The 18,163-nt window shown below is 32.0% G+C and overlaps 2 protein-coding genes across 2 annotated transcripts; one reads left to right on the top strand and one right to left on the bottom strand.

Annotated features, from left to right (window-relative positions):
• Positions 1 to 226: 226 nt before the first annotated feature.
• Positions 227 to 6,189, bottom strand: LOC123315929. The gene is made up of 5 exons (XM_044901835.1): positions 6,102 to 6,189; positions 4,131 to 6,046; positions 1,706 to 1,955; positions 288 to 302; positions 227 to 232 (listed from the first exon to the last, which is right to left on the bottom strand). The coding sequence occupies exons 2-5, from the start codon at positions 5,846 to 5,848 to the stop codon at positions 227 to 229; spliced, it is 1,989 nt and encodes a 662-aa protein (XP_044757770.1). The 5' UTR covers positions 5,849 to 6,046; positions 6,102 to 6,189.
• A 2,907-nt stretch (positions 6,190 to 9,096) lies between these two features.
• Positions 9,097 to 11,861, top strand: LOC123315930. The gene is made up of 2 exons (XM_044901836.1): positions 9,097 to 9,184; positions 9,240 to 11,861. Exon 2 carries the CDS (start codon positions 9,438 to 9,440, stop codon positions 11,859 to 11,861), a length of 2,424 nt encoding a protein of 807 aa, XP_044757771.1. The 5' UTR covers positions 9,097 to 9,184; positions 9,240 to 9,437.
• The last annotated feature ends 6,302 nt before the right edge of the window (positions 11,862 to 18,163 follow it).

Consider the following 18,163-nt stretch of genomic DNA (forward strand, 5'->3'; position numbering starts at 1 on the left):
TATATATATATATATATATATATATATATATATATATATATATATATATATATATATACAATAGGTAAAATTTCTCGTGCTATATTTCATATATTTCAGGTGCAAGTTTCTTGGGTTTAGAGCACAATAAAACTTCAGGTATTCAGATTTTATAACTTGTAATCGACATATGTTTCGGCGTATATAAGCCTTTTTCAAGATTACGAAATAGGAATGGCTTGGACATTTACATCTAAAAATACATTTAAAATCAGTCATAATTCTTCATCACGTGCACATTAACTTACTGCTTTATCTGTAATCTACAAATTATTAATTTATTATAACATTACGAAATATATTGGATCTGTCAATTTGAATTTGTTATTGTTTCATTTTTGACTTCCTAGTTTTCCAATTGACCACATGAGATGCCATCTGTGTGCTTGTATGAATAAGTAAATATGGTATTGAAAGTTATTATTTCATTTCGATTATGTTTCACGTTTAGAATCACAGATGTCATCTCAATACAAGTTTTATTTTATTTAAGGATACTATGGTAAATTTTTGATAAATTTTTCAGGTCGGTTCTGTCGTTTATAGAGTTTTTTTCCTTTTGAATATATATCATTTCCAAGAAAGTCCTTATTTTGCTGTTGGTTTCTCTGTGTAGGATCTGAAAATTATCGAAGTCGAAACTATGGTTTCTTGCTATTTCATGTTTCTTTAGGGCTGTAGAATTTTTCGCATACTTGTGGCCATTAATCCTTTCTTTTATATATTGTGTTGTTTGGCCTATGTATACTCCTGGACATTCCTTGCATTTCAGTTGGTAAACACAATTTGATGTTTTATCCTTTGGAATTTTTGATTTCAGCTTGCTGTAAAGAGGCCTTAAGTTGTTTGTGGACTTGTGTGCAATTTTTATGTCTGTGTCCTTGAATATGTAATTAATCTTCTCCGACAGATTTTTTACATATGGGATTGCTATATATTTTTTGTCTTTCTTATTTGTCTCATTATTAGTGGAATTATAAGCTGAATGTATTCTGGTTTTAAATATTTTCTCTACGAATTTTGGTGGATAGTTGTTTCGATTTAGGATCTCTTTTGCTTTTTTTATTGTTTCGATGCGATATTTCGGTGATGTCAGCTTTATCGATCTATCTGCAATTCCTGAGACAACACTTTTCTTATATTGAATTGGTGCTGTTGATTTATAGTTTAGGTATCTGCCTGACCATGTTTCCTTAGTATGCCAAATTGTCTCTATTTTAGAACCGTTGTTATCATGTATCAGTGTCATATCTAAAAAGTTTATTCTGTTGTTTTTTTCTATCTCCACTGTGAATTTAAGTTTTGGATGATAGTTGTTTAGTTCATTTATTATTGGTGTTATATGAGATTCGGCAATCGCAGTTATGCAGTCATCCACATATCTTTTGAAGAAATTTATTTTAAATATAAGTTTTTCTATTATCGTTTTTTCAAGGTCTTCCATTACTAATTCGGCTAATACACTTGATAGAGGGTTTCCCATGCTGCATCCGTCTATTTGGCTGTAAAAGGAATCTTCAAACTGAAAATAGGAGTTTGTTATGCAGAAATCAATGGCCTTCATAAATTCAACTTTTGTGAGATCTGTATGATTTTTTATTTCGTCCCAACGTTTTGAAATTATGTCTTTGGCTTTTTCCATTGGAGTGTTGGTATATAGACTCACAACATCAAATGACACCAACCTTTCATCTTCATTCAAGTTCACTGTATCTATGAATTGTTTGAACGTCCAAGAATCCTTTATGTGGTATGCGTTCTGACCAATGATGGGAGATATACACTTAGATAAGTATTTTGATAGGTTGTAGGTAGGACCTTGAATACAGCTGACAATTGGTCTTAACGGAATGTTATCTTTATGAAGCTTAGGTAAACCGTAGAATTGGGGAGGCACAGCGTTGTGTATTTTGAGACTGGAACATAGCTTTTTAGGTAAAAGATTTTTTGTTTCCCAATTTTTCACTATTTCATTGTTTTTTCTCTGAATTACTTGTGTAGGATCCCGATTTAATTTTTTGTAAGTTTTTTTGTCATTAAGATGTTCTAATATTTTATGTTTATAGTCACTGTTGTTCATTATCACTGTTTTATTTGATTTATCTGGTTTCAAGATTTTAAGTTGGGGATTATTTTTTAGGAATGTTGTTGTTTCTTTAATTTTCTTATTTAATATATCTTGCTCTCTATTCCTTTTTGGATTCTTGTTTTTGAAATTAGTGATAGTGTTTGTTATATCTGTTCTAATTTTTGACTGTATTTCTGGTTCTAGGTTTATAATTCCAGTTTCCAAACTTGCAACAATGTCTGTTATAGGTATGTTTTCTGTCTTATATTCCATGCCGTAGTTTGGGCCCAAGCTAAGAATTTCTAGGACTGTTTCAGGTATATCTGTGTCTGTGAGGTTAGTGACCCATTCTGTATGTGTGGTATTGGTGTTACTATTTTTGTTTTTTAATTTTTGTAGTTTCTTTATTTGTTTACTCTGGACTTTCTTGAATGTTTCTTCTATTTTACAATTCTGGATATTAAGATATTGTCTAATATGTTCGGATGGTTGTATACTCTTTAACTCCGACTCTGTATGTCTTATTTCTGCTTCAAGTTTTCTCAGATGTTTTGTTGTATCCGTTAGTAGTAGATTGAGTGTTCTCAATTGGAATTTACTCACTGCTCTGTCAAAGTTTATCTTCATCGATTTGTCTAGAAATTTGATGTGCTGAAGCTTAAGTTTAAGAAATGTTGGACATAATTGTGCATTTTTACATTGTAGCAAGAATATTCTTCTGTTCTTTTGTTTTGCTCTTTGTTTTTTCGTGTTCCAAAGTCTTTTGAAAGTACGTGCAATGTCCTCAGGATAGTTGTCTTGGATAAATCTCATGTTGATGTTGTCTGCCTCCATTTTTCACCCAGGAGTCTATAAATACAATAGGTAAAATTTCTCGTGCTATATTTCATATATTTCAGGTGCAAGTTTCTTGGGTTTAGAGCACAATAAAACTTCAGGTATTCAGATTTTATAACTTGTAATCGACATATGTTTCGGCGTATATAAGCCTTTTTCAAGATTACGAAATAGGAATGGCTTGGACATTTACATCTAAAAATACATTTAAAATCAGTCATAATTCTTCATCACGTGCACATTAACTTACTGCTTTATCTGTAATCTACAAATTATTAATTTATTATAACATTACGAAATATATTGGATCTGTCAATTTGAATTTGTTATTGTTTCATTTTTGACTTCCTAGTTTTCCAATTGACCACATGAGATGCCATCTGTGTGCTTGTATGAATAAGTAAATATGGTATTGAAAGTTATTATTTCATTTCGATTATGTTTCACGTTTAGAATCACAGATGTCATCTCAATACAAGTTTTATTTTATTTAAGGATACTATGGTAAATTTTTGATAAATTTTTCAGGTCGGTTCTGTCGTTTATAGAGTTTTTTTCCTTTTGAATATATATCATTTCCAAGAAAGTCCTTATTTTGCTGTTGGTTTCTCTGTGTAGGATCTGAAAATTATCGAAGTCGAAACTATGGTTTCTTGCTATTTCATGTTTCTTTAGGGCTGTAGAATTTTTCGCATACTTGTGGCCATTAATCCTTTCTTTTATATATTGTGTTGTTTGGCCTATGTATACTCCTGGACATTCCTTGCATTTCAGTTGGTAAACACAATTTGATGTTTTATCCTTTGGAATTTTTGATTTCAGCTTGCTGTAAAGAGGCCTTAAGTTGTTTGTGGACTTGTGTGCAATTTTTATGTCTGTGTCCTTGAATATGTAATTAATCTTCTCCGACAGATTTTTTACATATGGGATTGCTATATATTTTTTGTCTTTCTTATTTGTCTCATTATTAGTGGAATTATAAGCTGAATGTATTCTGGTTTTAAATATTTTCTCTACGAATTTTGGTGGATAGTTGTTTCGATTTAGGATCTCTTTTGCTTTTTTTATTGTTTCGATGCGATATTTCGGTGATGTCAGCTTTATCGATCTATCTGCAATTCCTGAGACAACACTTTTCTTATATTGAATTGGTGCTGTTGATTTATAGTTTAGGTATCTGCCTGACCATGTTTCCTTAGTATGCCAAATTGTCTCTATTTTAGAACCGTTGTTATCATGTATCAGTGTCATATCTAAAAAGTTTATTCTGTTGTTTTTTTCTATCTCCACTGTGAATTTAAGTTTTGGATGATAGTTGTTTAGTTCATTTATTATTGGTGTTATATGAGATTCGGCAATCGCAGTTATGCAGTCATCCACATATCTTTTGAAGAAATTTATTTTAAATATAAGTTTTTCTATTATCGTTTTTTCAAGGTCTTCCATTACTAATTCGGCTAATACACTTGATAGAGGGTTTCCCATGCTGCATCCGTCTATTTGGCTGTAAAAGGAATCTTCAAACTGAAAATAGGAGTTTGTTATGCAGAAATCAATGGCCTTCATAAATTCAACTTTTGTGAGATCTGTATGATTTTTTATTTCGTCCCAACGTTTTGAAATTATGTCTTTGGCTTTTTCCATTGGAGTGTTGGTATATAGACTCACAACATCAAATGACACCAACCTTTCATCTTCATTCAAGTTCACTGTATCTATGAATTGTTTGAACGTCCAAGAATCCTTTATGTGGTATGCGTTCTGACCAATGATGGGAGATATACACTTAGATAAGTATTTTGATAGGTTGTAGGTAGGACCTTGAATACAGCTGACAATTGGTCTTAACGGAATGTTATCTTTATGAAGCTTAGGTAAACCGTAGAATTGGGGAGGCACAGCGTTGTGTATTTTGAGACTGGAACATAGCTTTTTAGGTAAAAGATTTTTTGTTTCCCAATTTTTCACTATTTCATTGTTTTTTCTCTGAATTACTTGTGTAGGATCCCGATTTAATTTTTTGTAAGTTTTTTTGTCATTAAGATGTTCTAATATTTTATGTTTATAGTCACTGTTGTTCATTATCACTGTTTTATTTGATTTATCTGGTTTCAAGATTTTAAGTTGGGGATTATTTTTTAGGAATGTTGTTGTTTCTTTAATTTTCTTATTTAATATATCTTGCTCTCTATTCCTTTTTGGATTCTTGTTTTTGAAATTAGTGATAGTGTTTGTTATATCTGTTCTAATTTTTGACTGTATTTCTGGTTCTAGGTTTATAATTCCAGTTTCCAAACTTGCAACAATGTCTGTTATAGGTATGTTTTCTGTCTTATATTCCATGCCGTAGTTTGGGCCCAAGCTAAGAATTTCTAGGACTGTTTCAGGTATATCTGTGTCTGTGAGGTTAGTGACCCATTCTGTATGTGTGGTATTGGTGTTACTATTTTTGTTTTTTAATTTTTGTAGTTTCTTTATTTGTTTACTCTGGACTTTCTTGAATGTTTCTTCTATTTTACAATTCTGGATATTAAGATATTGTCTAATATGTTCGGATGGTTGTATACTCTTTAACTCCGACTCTGTATGTCTTATTTCTGCTTCAAGTTTTCTCAGATGTTTTGTTGTATCCGTTAGTAGTAGATTGAGTGTTCTCAATTGGAATTTACTCACTGCTCTGTCAAAGTTTATCTTCATCGATTTGTCTAGAAATTTGATGTGCTGAAGCTTAAGTTTAAGAAATGTTGGACATAATTGTGCATTTTTACATTGTAGCAAGAATATTCTTCTGTTCTTTTGTTTTGCTCTTTGTTTTTTCGTGTTCCAAAGTCTTTTGAAAGTACGTGCAATGTCCTCAGGATAGTTGTCTTGGATAAATCTCATGTTGATGTTGTCTGCCTCCATTTTTCACCCAGGAGTCTATAAATACAATAGGTAAAATTTCTCGTGCTATATTTCATATATTTCAGGTGCAATTTTCTTGGGTTTAGAGCACAATAAAACTTCAGGTATTCAGATTTTATAACTTGTAATCGACATATGTTTCGGCGTATATAAGCCTTTTTCAAGATTACGAAATAGGAATGGCTTGGACATTTACATCTAAAAATACATTTAAAATCAGTCATAATTCTTCATCACGTGCACATTAACTTACTGCTTTATCTGTAATCTACAAATTATTAATTTATTATAACATTACGAAATATATTGGATCTGTCAATTTGAATTTGTTATTGTTTCATTTTTGACTTCCTAGTTTTCCAATTGACCACATGAGATGCCATCTGTGTGCTTGTATGAATAAGTAAATATGGTATTGAAAGTTATTATTTCATTTCGATTATGTTTCACGTTTAGAATCACAGATGTCATCTCAATACAAGTTTTATTTTATTTAAGGATACTATGGTAAATTTTTGATAAATTTTTCAGGTCGGTTCTGTCGTTTATAGAGTTTTTTTCCTTTTGAATATATATCATTTCCAAGAAAGTCCTTATTTTGCTGTTGGTTTCTCTGTGTAGGATCTGAAAATTATCGAAGTCGAAACTATGGTTTCTTGCTATTTCATGTTTCTTTAGGGCTGTAGAATTTTTCGCATACTTGTGGCCATTAATCCTTTCTTTTATATATTGTGTTGTTTGGCCTATGTATACTCCTGGACATTCCTTGCATTTCAGTTGGTAAACACAATTTGATGTTTTATCCTTTGGAATTTTTGATTTCAGCTTGCTGTAAAGAGGCCTTAAGTTGTTTGTGGACTTGTGTGCAATTTTTATGTCTGTGTCCTTGAATATGTAATTAATCTTCTCCGACAGATTTTTTACATATGGGATTGCTATGTATTTTTTGTCTTTCTTATTTGTCTCATTATTAGTGGAATTATAAGCTGAATGTATTCTGGTTTTAAATATTTTCTCTACGAATTTTGGTGGATAGTTGTTTCGATTTAGGATCTCTTTTGCTTTTTTTATTGTTTCGATGCGATATTTCGGTGATGTCAGCTTTATCGATCTATCTGCAATTCCTGAGACAACACTTTTCTTATATTGAATTGGTGCTGTTGATTTATAGTTTAGGTATCTGCCTGACCATGTTTCCTTAGTATGCCAAATTGTCTCTATTTTAGAACCGTTGTTATCATGTATCAGTGTCATATCTAAAAAGTTTATTCTGTTGTTTTTTTCTATCTCCACTGTGAATTTAAGTTTTGGATGATAGTTGTTTAGTTCATTTATTATTGGTGTTATATGAGATTCGGCAATCGCAGTTATGCAGTCATCCACATATCTTTTGAAGAAATTTATTTTAAATATAAGTTTTTCTATTATCGTTTTTTTCAAGGTCTTCCATTACTAATTCGGCTAATACACTTGATAGAGGGTTTCCCATGCTGCATCCGTCTATTTGGCTGTAAAAGGAATCTTCAAACTGAAAATAGGAGTTTGTTATGCAGAAATCAATGGCCTTCATAAATTCAACTTTTGTGAGATCTGTATGATTTTTTATTTCGTCCCAACGTTTTGAAATTATGTCTTTGGCTTTTTCCATTGGAGTGTTGGTATATAGACTCACAACATCAAATGACACCAACCTTTCATCTTCATTCAAGTTCACTGTATCTATGAATTGTTTGAACGTCCAAGAATCCTTTATGTGGTATGCGTTCTGACCAATGATGGGAGATATACACTTAGATAAGTATTTTGATAGGTTGTAGGTAGGACCTTGAATACAGCTGACAATTGGTCTTAACGGAATGTTATCTTTATGAAGCTTAGGTAAACCGTAGAATTGGGGAGGCACAGCGTTGTGTATTTTGAGACTGGAACATAGCTTTTTAGGTAAAAGATTTTTTGTTTCCCAATTTTTCACTATTTCATTGTTTTTTCTCTGAATTACTTGTGTAGGATCCCGATTTAATTTTTTGTAAGTTTTTTTGTCATTAAGATGTTCTAATATTTTATGTTTATAGTCACTGTTGTTCATTATTACTGTTTTATTTGATTTATCTGGTTTCAAGATTTTAAGTTGGGGATTATTTTTTAGGAATGTTGTTGTTTCTTTAATTTTCTTATTTAATATATCTTGCTCTCTATTCCTTTTTGGATTCTTGTTTTTGAAATTAGTGATAGTGTTTGTTATATAACACCAATAATAAATGAACTAAACAACTATCATCCAAAACTTAAATTCACAGTGGAGATAGAAAAAAACAACAGAATAAACTTTTTAGATATGACACTGATACATGATAACAACGGTTCTAAAATAGAGACAATTTGGCATACTAAGGAAACATGGTCAGGCAGATACCTAAACTATAAATCAACAGCACCAATTCAATATAAGAAAAGTGTTGTCTCAGGAATTGCAGATAGATCGATAAAGCTGACATCACCGAAATATCGCATCGAAACAATAAAAAAAGCAAAAGAGATCCTAAATCGAAACAACTATCCACCAAAATTCGTAGAGAAAATATTTAAAACCAGAATACATTCAGCTTATAATTCCACTAATAATGAGACAAATAAGAAAGACAAAAAATATATAGCAATCCCATATGTAAAAAATCTGTCGGAGAAGATTAATTACATATTCAAGGACACAGACATAAAAATTGCACACAAGTCCACAAACAACTTAAGGCCTCTTTACAGCAAGCTGAAATCAAAAATTCCAAAGGATAAAACATCAAATTGTGTTTACCAACTGAAATGCAAGGAATGTCCAGGAGTATACATAGGCCAAACAACACAATATATAAAAGAAAGGATTAATGGCCACAAGTATGCGAAAAATTCTACAGCCCTAAAGAAACATGAAATAGCAAGAAACCATAGTTTCGACTTCGATAATTTTCAGATCCTACACAGAGAAACCAACAGCAAAATAAGGACTTTCTTGGAAATGATATATATTCAAAAGGAAAAAAACTCTATAAACGACAGAACCGACCTGAAAAATTTATCAAAAATTTACCATAGTATCCTTAAATAAAATAAAACTTGTATTGAGATGACATCTGTGATTCTAAACGTGAAACATAATCGAAATGAAATAATAACTTTCAATACCATATTTACTTATTCATACAAGCACACAGATGGCATCTCATGTGGTCAATTGGAAAACTAGGAAGTCAAAAATGAAACAATAACAAATTCAAATTGACAGATCCAATATATTTCGTAATGTTATAATAAATTAATAATTTGTAGATTACAGATAAAGCAGTAAGTTAATGTGCACGTGATGAAGAATTATGACTGATTTTAAATGTATTTTTAGATGTAAATGTCCAAGCCATTCCTATTTCGTAATCTTGAAAAAGGCTTATATACGCCGAAACATATGTCGATTACAAGTTATAAAATCTGAATACCTGAAGTTTTATTGTGCTCTAAACCCAAGAAAATTGCACCTGAAATATATGAAATATAGCACGAGAAATTTTACCTATTGTATTTATAGACTCCTGGGTGAAAAATGGAGGCAGACAACATCAACATGAGATTTATCCAAGACAACTATCCTGAGGACATTGCACGTACTTTCAAAAGACTTTGGAACACGAAAAAACAAAGAGCAAAACAAAAGAACAGAAGAATATTCTTGCTACAATGTAAAAATGCACAATTATGTCCAACATTTCTTAAACTTAAGCTTCAGCACATCAAATTTCTAGACAAATCGATGAAGATAAACTTTGACAGAGCAGTGAGTAAATTCCAATTGAGAACACTCAATCTACTACTAACGGATACAACAAAACATCTGAGAAAACTTGAAGCAGAAATAAGACATACAGAGTCGGAGTTAAAGAGTATACAACCATCCGAACATATTAGACAATATCTTAATATCCAGAATTGTAAAATAGAAGAAACATTCAAGAAAGTCCAGAGTAAACAAATAAAGAAACTACAAAAATTAAAAAACAAAAATAGTAACACCAATACCACACATACAGAATGGGTCACTAACCTCACAGACACAGATATACCTGAAACAGTCCTAGAAATTCTTAGCTTGGGCCCAAACTACGGCATGGAATATAAGACAGAAAACATACCTATAACAGACATTGTTGCAAGTTTGGAAACTGGAATTATAAACCTAGAACCAGAAATACAGTCAAAAATTAGAACAGATATAACAAACACTATCACTAATTTCAAAAACAAGAATCCAAAAAGGAATAGAGAGCAAGATATATTAAATAAGAAAATTAAAGAAACAACAACATTCCTAAAAAATAATCCCCAACTTAAAATCTTGAAACCAGATAAATCAAATAAAACAGTAATAATGAACAACAGTGACTATAAACATAAAATATTAGAACATCTTAATGACAAAAAAACTTACAAAAAATTAAATCGGGATCCTACACAAGTAATTCAGAGAAAAAACAATGAAATAGTGAAAAATTGGGAAACAAAAAATCTTTTACCTAAAAAGCTATGTTCCAGTCTCAAAATACACAACGCTGTGCCTCCCCAATTCTACGGTTTACCTAAGCTTCATAAAGATAACATTCCGTTAAGACCAATTGTCAGCTGTATTCAAGGTCCTACCTACAACCTATCAAAATACTTATCTAAGTGTATATCTCCCATCATTGGTCAGAACGCATACCACATAAAGGATTCTTGGACGTTCAAACAATTCATAGATACAGTGAACTTGAATGAAGATGAAAGGTTGGTGTCATTTGATGTTGTGAGTCTATATACCAACACTCCAATGGAAAAAGCCAAAGACATAATTTCAAAACGTTGGGACGAAATAAAAAATCATACAGATCTCACAAAAGTTGAATTTATGAAGGCCATTGATTTCTGCATAACAAACTCCTATTTTCAGTTTGAAGATTCCTTTTACAGCCAAATAGACGGATGCAGCATGGGAAACCCTCTATCAAGTGTATTAGCCGAATTAGTAATGGAAGACCTTGAAAAAACGATAATAGAAAAACTTATATTTAAAATAAATTTCTTCAAGAGATATGTGGATGACTGCATAACTGCGATTGCCGAATCTCATATAACACCAATAATAAATGAACTAAACAACTATCATCCAAAACTTAAATTCACAGTGGAGATAGAAAAAAACAACAGAATAAACTTTTTAGATATGACACTGATACATGATAACAACGGTTCTAAAATAGAGACAATTTGGCATACTAAGGAAACATGGTCAGGCAGATACCTAAACTATAAATCAACAGCACCAATTCAATATAAGAAAAGTGTTGTCTCAGGAATTGCAGATAGATCGATAAAGCTGACATCACCGAAATATCGCATCGAAACAATAAAAAAAGCAAAAGAGATCCTAAATCGAAACAACTATCCACCAAAATTCGTAGAGAAAATATTTAAAACCAGAATACATTCAGCTTATAATTCCACTAATAATGAGACAAATAAGAAAGACAAAAAATACATAGCAATCCCATATGTAAAAAATCTGTCGGAGAAGATTAATTACATATTCAAGGACACAGACATAAAAATTGCACACAAGTCCACAAACAACTTAAGGCCTCTTTACAGCAAGCTGAAATCAAAAATTCCAAAGGATAAAACATCAAATTGTGTTTACCAACTGAAATGCAAGGAATGTCCAGGAGTATACATAGGCCAAACAACACAATATATAAAAGAAAGGATTAATGGCCACAAGTATGCGAAAAATTCTACAGCCCTAAAGAAACATGAAATAGCAAGAAACCATAGTTTCGACTTCGATAATTTTCAGATCCTACACAGAGAAACCAACAGCAAAATAAGGACTTTCTTGGAAATGATATATATTCAAAAGGAAAAAAACTCTATAAACGACAGAACCGACCTGAAAAATTTATCAAAAATTTACCATAGTATCCTTAAAAAAAAATAAAACTTGTATTGAGATGACATCTGTGATTCTAAACGTGAAACATAATCGAAATGAAATAATAACTTTCAATACCATATTTACTTATTCATACAAGCACACAGATGGCATCTCATGTGGTCAATTGGAAAACTAGGAAGTCAAAAATGAAACAATAACAAATTCAAATTGACAGATCCAATATATTTCGTAATGTTATAATAAATTAATAATTTGTAGATTACAGATAAAGCAGTAAGTTAATGTGCACGTGATGAAGAATTATGACTGATTTTAAATGTATTTTTAGATGTAAATGTCCAAGCCATTCCTATTTCGTAATCTTGAAAAAGGCTTATATACGCCGAAACATATGTCGATTACAAGTTATAAAATCTGAATACCTGAAGTTTTATTGTGCTCTAAACCCAAGAAAATTGCACCTGAAATATATATATATATATATTTTTTTTTAAATCACCTTTGCAGGGTGAGGCTTAGAGCTTGCCGGTTCCTCACAGAACAAGGCAACACTCATAAAGTGTTAATACCACCTCCAAAATAGTAACTCGTTTAACGCTCTCACCTCATATATATCGCTGTCACCTCCGAAATCGGAGGTGACAACGTTTTGCCTTGTTTTTTAGCTTGTTAGATTCAGGAGGATTCAGGGACCAACATATCAAAAAATCGTTTTGAGGTCACAACGCACCCCGTTTATGTACTGAACAATCTTTTAGTTCGAGTGTATATCACTGGCGCTAGTGTGCTGAGCTGTATATCGAAGAATTGCTGTGGGCGACTCTTTGCTCGTTAGCACCTCCGAAAATGGCAACGTTGTATTTTCAAAGCAGATGTAGACAGGCGAAATATAAGTATACGGAGGAATTAACTGTAGAGAGGCGCAGCGCGCTATCTCCTCCATAATTGCAATCCAGGTGGCATATCTCAACGATTTTTTATCGCATTCTTCTGTAGGGGAAAGAATCACGTGAAAGAAAACCAATCTTGGCTCTCTCGAATGGGATTATGACTGTTTATATTTCATCGTGTGTATCTATGCATCCGTTGAACTTCTTTCATATCAAGCTAAATATTCAGATGTAAATGGTGATGAATATTCAAGGACAATGAGCCATTCCGAAAATTTTCATTTCAGAATCAAGAGAAAAAATGCAACAAATTTTACAATATCACAGAAATGAACAACGTCGGCTAAACCGAATGTTGGACATTGTTGTGTTATTTTAAATGGAACACTCTCTATATATTTTTCTTAAATCGGATTGCTCAATGATTTTGAGGAATCCTTTGCTCAGAAACATCTTTTTTATTATCGATTATGTTTAATTATTGGATTTTCCCGAAAATTTGAATATCTTGTACCATCTCTCTGGTTTAAATTTTTTAGGGATGTATCATAAAGAAAATTACCAATTATATCGAAACAAGTAAGATTTTATGAAGAATTATCCAAAACAGATTTGCATTTTTCGATAGATCATACAGGATGTAAGGGAAAAAATAAACAAAATTGAAGTCTTTTTGAAGGCCTCGAATCAAAATATTTTGAAATTGCAACCATATTATTGTCAAGACATGATGAATCTACAAAATGAAGTTAATAATATAGATAATATAGATACATACTCGGATAAATATGATTGATTGGTAAATTCCCAAAAGCTATAATGAACAGCGGACACTATGATGGACGCATGATGAATGGAGAAAGACAAAAGTTAATTCAAGTGTTTCCGCATGAAGTTTTATTATTCAAAATAAATGATGATTCTTATAATTAACAAATCAGGTGCAATTGAAATTTTTGTTTTGGTCTTCGAAAATACCACATATTGATTAAACTTCCACTATCCAAAATAAATAGGTACATAGATAAAATAAATCTATATACACCATATCTGTAAACAAATGCGAAGGACTAAGGGAGATGCTTCCTCAATGAAAATAAGCGGGGGTAGTTCCTTTAAATTTTTTTCCAAATCGACAGCTCTTCCAAGATATAGCCTTTGGAAGGCGATGACTAGTTTACATTTTTTAATTTTTTGTTACAGGTTCTGAAAAACACTGAGTCATAAAACTATACATATCATGAAGCACTGAGTAGATTGGTACCAGTTTCAACTTCGGCAAGCTCGTAGTTTAGGCGGTAACTTGCTATCGATTTTTTTAATGTGTCTCTCCCTTAAATTCAAAAAGTTGTGTTAAAATGTTGAAATTTGAGTTATTATGCTATTGTCATAGAAGTTCACGAAACTAGCAGGTCGGGGGATCCAAGATTTCGGGCCGATTCACCTCAAAAAAACATAATAAAATGAATTTCGTGAATACCGAGGCTAAAAACCACTATTCTCCGCTATAAAAAATTAGTATTATTCCAATAATATACTGACTTAATTAATGCTACGTTGCTATTACTATAAGGCTCGGTTGTTCAGTTTAGGATTAGGCCAAGATTTAAGATGATTCTAGATTAACATGACAGAAATGAACTGAAATGTCAAAATCAATCTAGGATAAACTTTAATCCCGAACTGAACAACTGGGCCTATTCATGTAGAGTTTCGAATTTTGCGAGAATCCATTACTTTTTTCTTCAAAACAACAACTGCGCTGAAGGAAATGTGATTGACTATCAGCGACACATAATATCAACCATCTAAATTCTGTAGTCTATACAAATTTTTTTGAACTCTCATTATATGTACTATGTAGCAGTCTGATACTGAAATCCGTCATTTGACAAAATGAGTTGTCAGTTTATAGACTGACCAACATTTTCGAAAGCTATTGATCTATTAATTAAATCGTTCTATAATTGGTCCTAAATTGACAGTCGTATTGTGAACAACGATATGCAGCGGATCATCTAAATACGAAATAAATTCTGAAATGTTTCGGATCATGACTCTAATTGAATAAGTATCTTGTTCGTATCTTTTGTTGAACTTCATTATTCTAAATATTCTTCAATGAATGAAAATATAATATCAACACACATAATTTTTTGATTTATTCGTCATCTAATCATTAAATGAATCGTTTCCCGAAAAGTTTCGATTCTTGAGGCAAATAGAATATTGAATTATTTAGATCATTATTTGCCGAACTCAAAGTTCTGAATGAATTAGAATCTAAACTTGACAATATACGAAATAATTTTCGCAAGTGTTTCAATGGAATCTGAAAATTTTCATCATTCTGGAGCATTCTGGACATCAATTATTTTCGAATCTTCCATGGAATAAATTCAATTTTATCCAATATAACACGCAAAACGAAATATTACTCGAACTCGGCATCTTGAGCAATTCGTTCCTAAAAAGCCCGAATCAGGTAGAAAAGTTTGAACCCTTCATATCAGCGTTAACACGTGTTTTGCAGTAAACAAATGTTGGGCTGAACGTTTCTCACAACAAGAAGAATTTGAATTTTCATATGACGGTACAAGGAGGTACAGGGTGTTTCACAAGTAAACAGACAAATGAAAACCGTGAATAGAGGGCATTGAGCTGAGTTCAAAATCACCCCATATACAGGATGTCCCAAAACTAGTGGATCAAACGTCACACCACGATAGAGTAAACCAAATATTATCGAATGACACCAACATTAGTTCGACGAAAATGTACCGTTTCCAGAATAATCAGAATTTTATTAAAATACCTAAAGTTGCGATTTTCGAACTATTTTTCTCAATAATAGGGCCAGTTTGTGAAAACGGAAATCGATATTAAATTATATTGAACTAATATTATTGTTATATCTCCCCTAATTCAAATTATTTTAAGTAGTTAATCGATAACCATAACCTGAGTAAAGGTAAATTGAAACAATTGTTTTTAATACATGATTTTTGATACTCAGAATAAACACGGGTGATAATATGGGAGAAAAACGCTATCCTCAATCACAAATTGGCCTTGTGATTGAAAAAATAGTTCGAAAATCGGCAACTTTAGGTTAGGTTTTCTCAGAAACCGTACATTTTCGCTCAACTAATGTTGGTGTCATTCGATAGTATTTGATCTGCTCTATCGTGGTGTGACGTTTGATTCAATAGTTTTGGGGCACCCTATATACAAGTTTCTTCGGGGTTTCTTTAAATTTCTCGAATTTCCGTTTGGCTATAACTCCTGAAATTCTTGATCAAGTCGACTGAAAATTTATATTTAGCCTTGAGTTGTTAATTTCATTGGAACAGAGCATTAAAATTCGAAAAAAATCAGGACCGGGCTCAGTGAGGCTTTACTTCACTTCAAACTCATAAAAACACCGTGTATGTAGTTTTTTGATCATAATTTAAACTTTTTTTTATCTGCATTATTATTGTCCCAAAATGAATTGATTTTTGGGTTGTCCCACCTGTTGATCATATTCTAGAAATAATTGTTTTGGTCAGACGCCTCTAAGGAATAGAGCACTTCATGAAAATATATTTAGAAATTCTTAATTGAATTTTTTTTTCAAAGAATATTCTGTTGAATGTGTTCAACAATTATACCTAATTCGGTCTTCAAAATAGTCATTCACAATGATGAAATGTTTCAAAATTTATAATGCCCAGATATGGATGGAGAAACTACGAATCTTGAAACTAAAAATTAAAACTTGATCTTCAGAATGAATCTATTTTTCTATGGACAACTAGTTGTGTGAATAAAAACAAAGAAAGAAATCGCGGGGTGTCAGATCTGGATATCTAGCATTCCAATGTTGGGGTCCTACCCTTCTAATGAAATGACCTGAAATACTGATAAATAATTTTGCTGGTGCATGAATATCATCAATGTTTCAATAACAAATTGTAATAAGACCAGACCAATTCATAGATTTCCATAGATCCAATAATGACTATAACGGAATCAGTGAAGAGTTCGAAAGTGCATTCATCATACTTATTCGAAGTGCCAATCATTACCTTCACTAAAACACCAAATGAGGTGAAAATCAGTTCGGAAAATTACTTCAGTTCCACGATGTCCATAAAAAGCGATTCATTCAGAAGATATCAAGTTATAATTATTATTTTCATGATAGCGCAGTTTTTTATTTCCATTTTTGTTCATTATCAATATCAAAGCTTATTATCACTGTAAATGTCTTATCTGAATACCCAGATATGCTATAAATATCAAAAACAGATGCAAGACATATATTGAGAACGAAAAACTTCAGTTGAACATTTCCAATTCCATTTTTAGATTTCGACATTTGATTGGCGATCATATTCATCCCATTAATTAATGTGAAGTAAAAGTCAATATGCAGCGCTGTTTTTTTCAGAGGCATTTCACCACCAAACAATTATTCATTAAAAATAATCCACTGATAAGGCATACCAAAGTTTCATTGATTTTGAGAAAATCAATGCAGATACCTGAAAAATTCAAATTTATGACGAAAAAAACTACAAACAGAGTGTTTTGCATGAGTTTAAATTTGAATATAGCCTCAATGAGTCCGGTCCTGTGTTCGTCAACTTTTAATGTTCTCTTTTATTGAAACTTACAAGTTTAAGCGGATAATGAATTTTTAGCCGAATCCAACTAAAATATTTGGAGTTATAGCCGAACGAAAATTCGGGAAATTTGAATAAACTCCTCTGTATATCGGAGACGGAATAGCTAAGACACACATATGAGGTGTTTTTGAACCCAGCTCAATGCCCTCTATTCACGGTTTTCGTTTGTCCGTTTACTTGTGAAACACCCTGTGTACTGAAAAATCGCAAAAGACTCCTGGAGCAATTGAAAAATGCCATTAAATCAAGGAGTTTCTTTTGATCCGCTATGATGAAAAGTGTCAATATCCAGTTATTATTATTATTTGGGGTGATTAATCGAAAATCTACAATATCTCGAAAACCAAGGCACTTTTACAAAACAAAATAGTTATTTTCCTATCAAGTGCGGAAAGTGATACTTGCCCGCACGAAACTGCCGTTGCCCGAACGATGCGAAGCAGAGTTCGGGTAAGCAGTTGAGTGCGGACAAGACACTTTCCGCAAGAGTTAGGAACAATATTTTTTCTACAAGCGCTTGAAATATATAAATATATCAATTGCACGATACAGATCATATCTCATTTGATCAATTCATATAAAATGACAAACGTAATTCTGCATGTCGTTACCATGGGTTACTCATCGTTGACGTTCGGTGCATAGAGACATGATAAAATTTAATTTATTCTATAAGATTTGCGTGCGGGAAAAACCCCTGTTAATCCATTCCCGCACGCAAATGCAGGCGTTTTTCCCGCACGTTTTGGAAAAGTGACTCTTTGCAACTTGAAATGCGTGC

Source organism: Coccinella septempunctata, chromosome 6 (assembly GCF_907165205.1).
Source record: "Coccinella septempunctata chromosome 6, icCocSept1.1, whole genome shotgun sequence".
In the NCBI taxonomy this organism is placed as follows: Eukaryota; Metazoa; Arthropoda; class Insecta; order Coleoptera; family Coccinellidae; genus Coccinella; species Coccinella septempunctata.

Excerpts from the sequence above, each read along its gene's own strand:
- LOC123315930 (XM_044901836.1), top strand. The coding sequence starts at position 9,438 with ATGGAGGCAGACAACATCAACATGAGATTTATCCAAGACAACTATCCT.
- LOC123315929 (XM_044901835.1), bottom strand. The coding sequence starts at position 5,848 with ATGGAGGCAGACAACATCAACATGAGATTTATCCAAGACAACTATCCT. Across the intron at positions 1,956-4,130 it reads TGGCATACTAAGGAAACATG|TCTCAAAATACACAACGCTG; the intron begins GTCAGGCAGATA and ends GCTATGTTCCAG.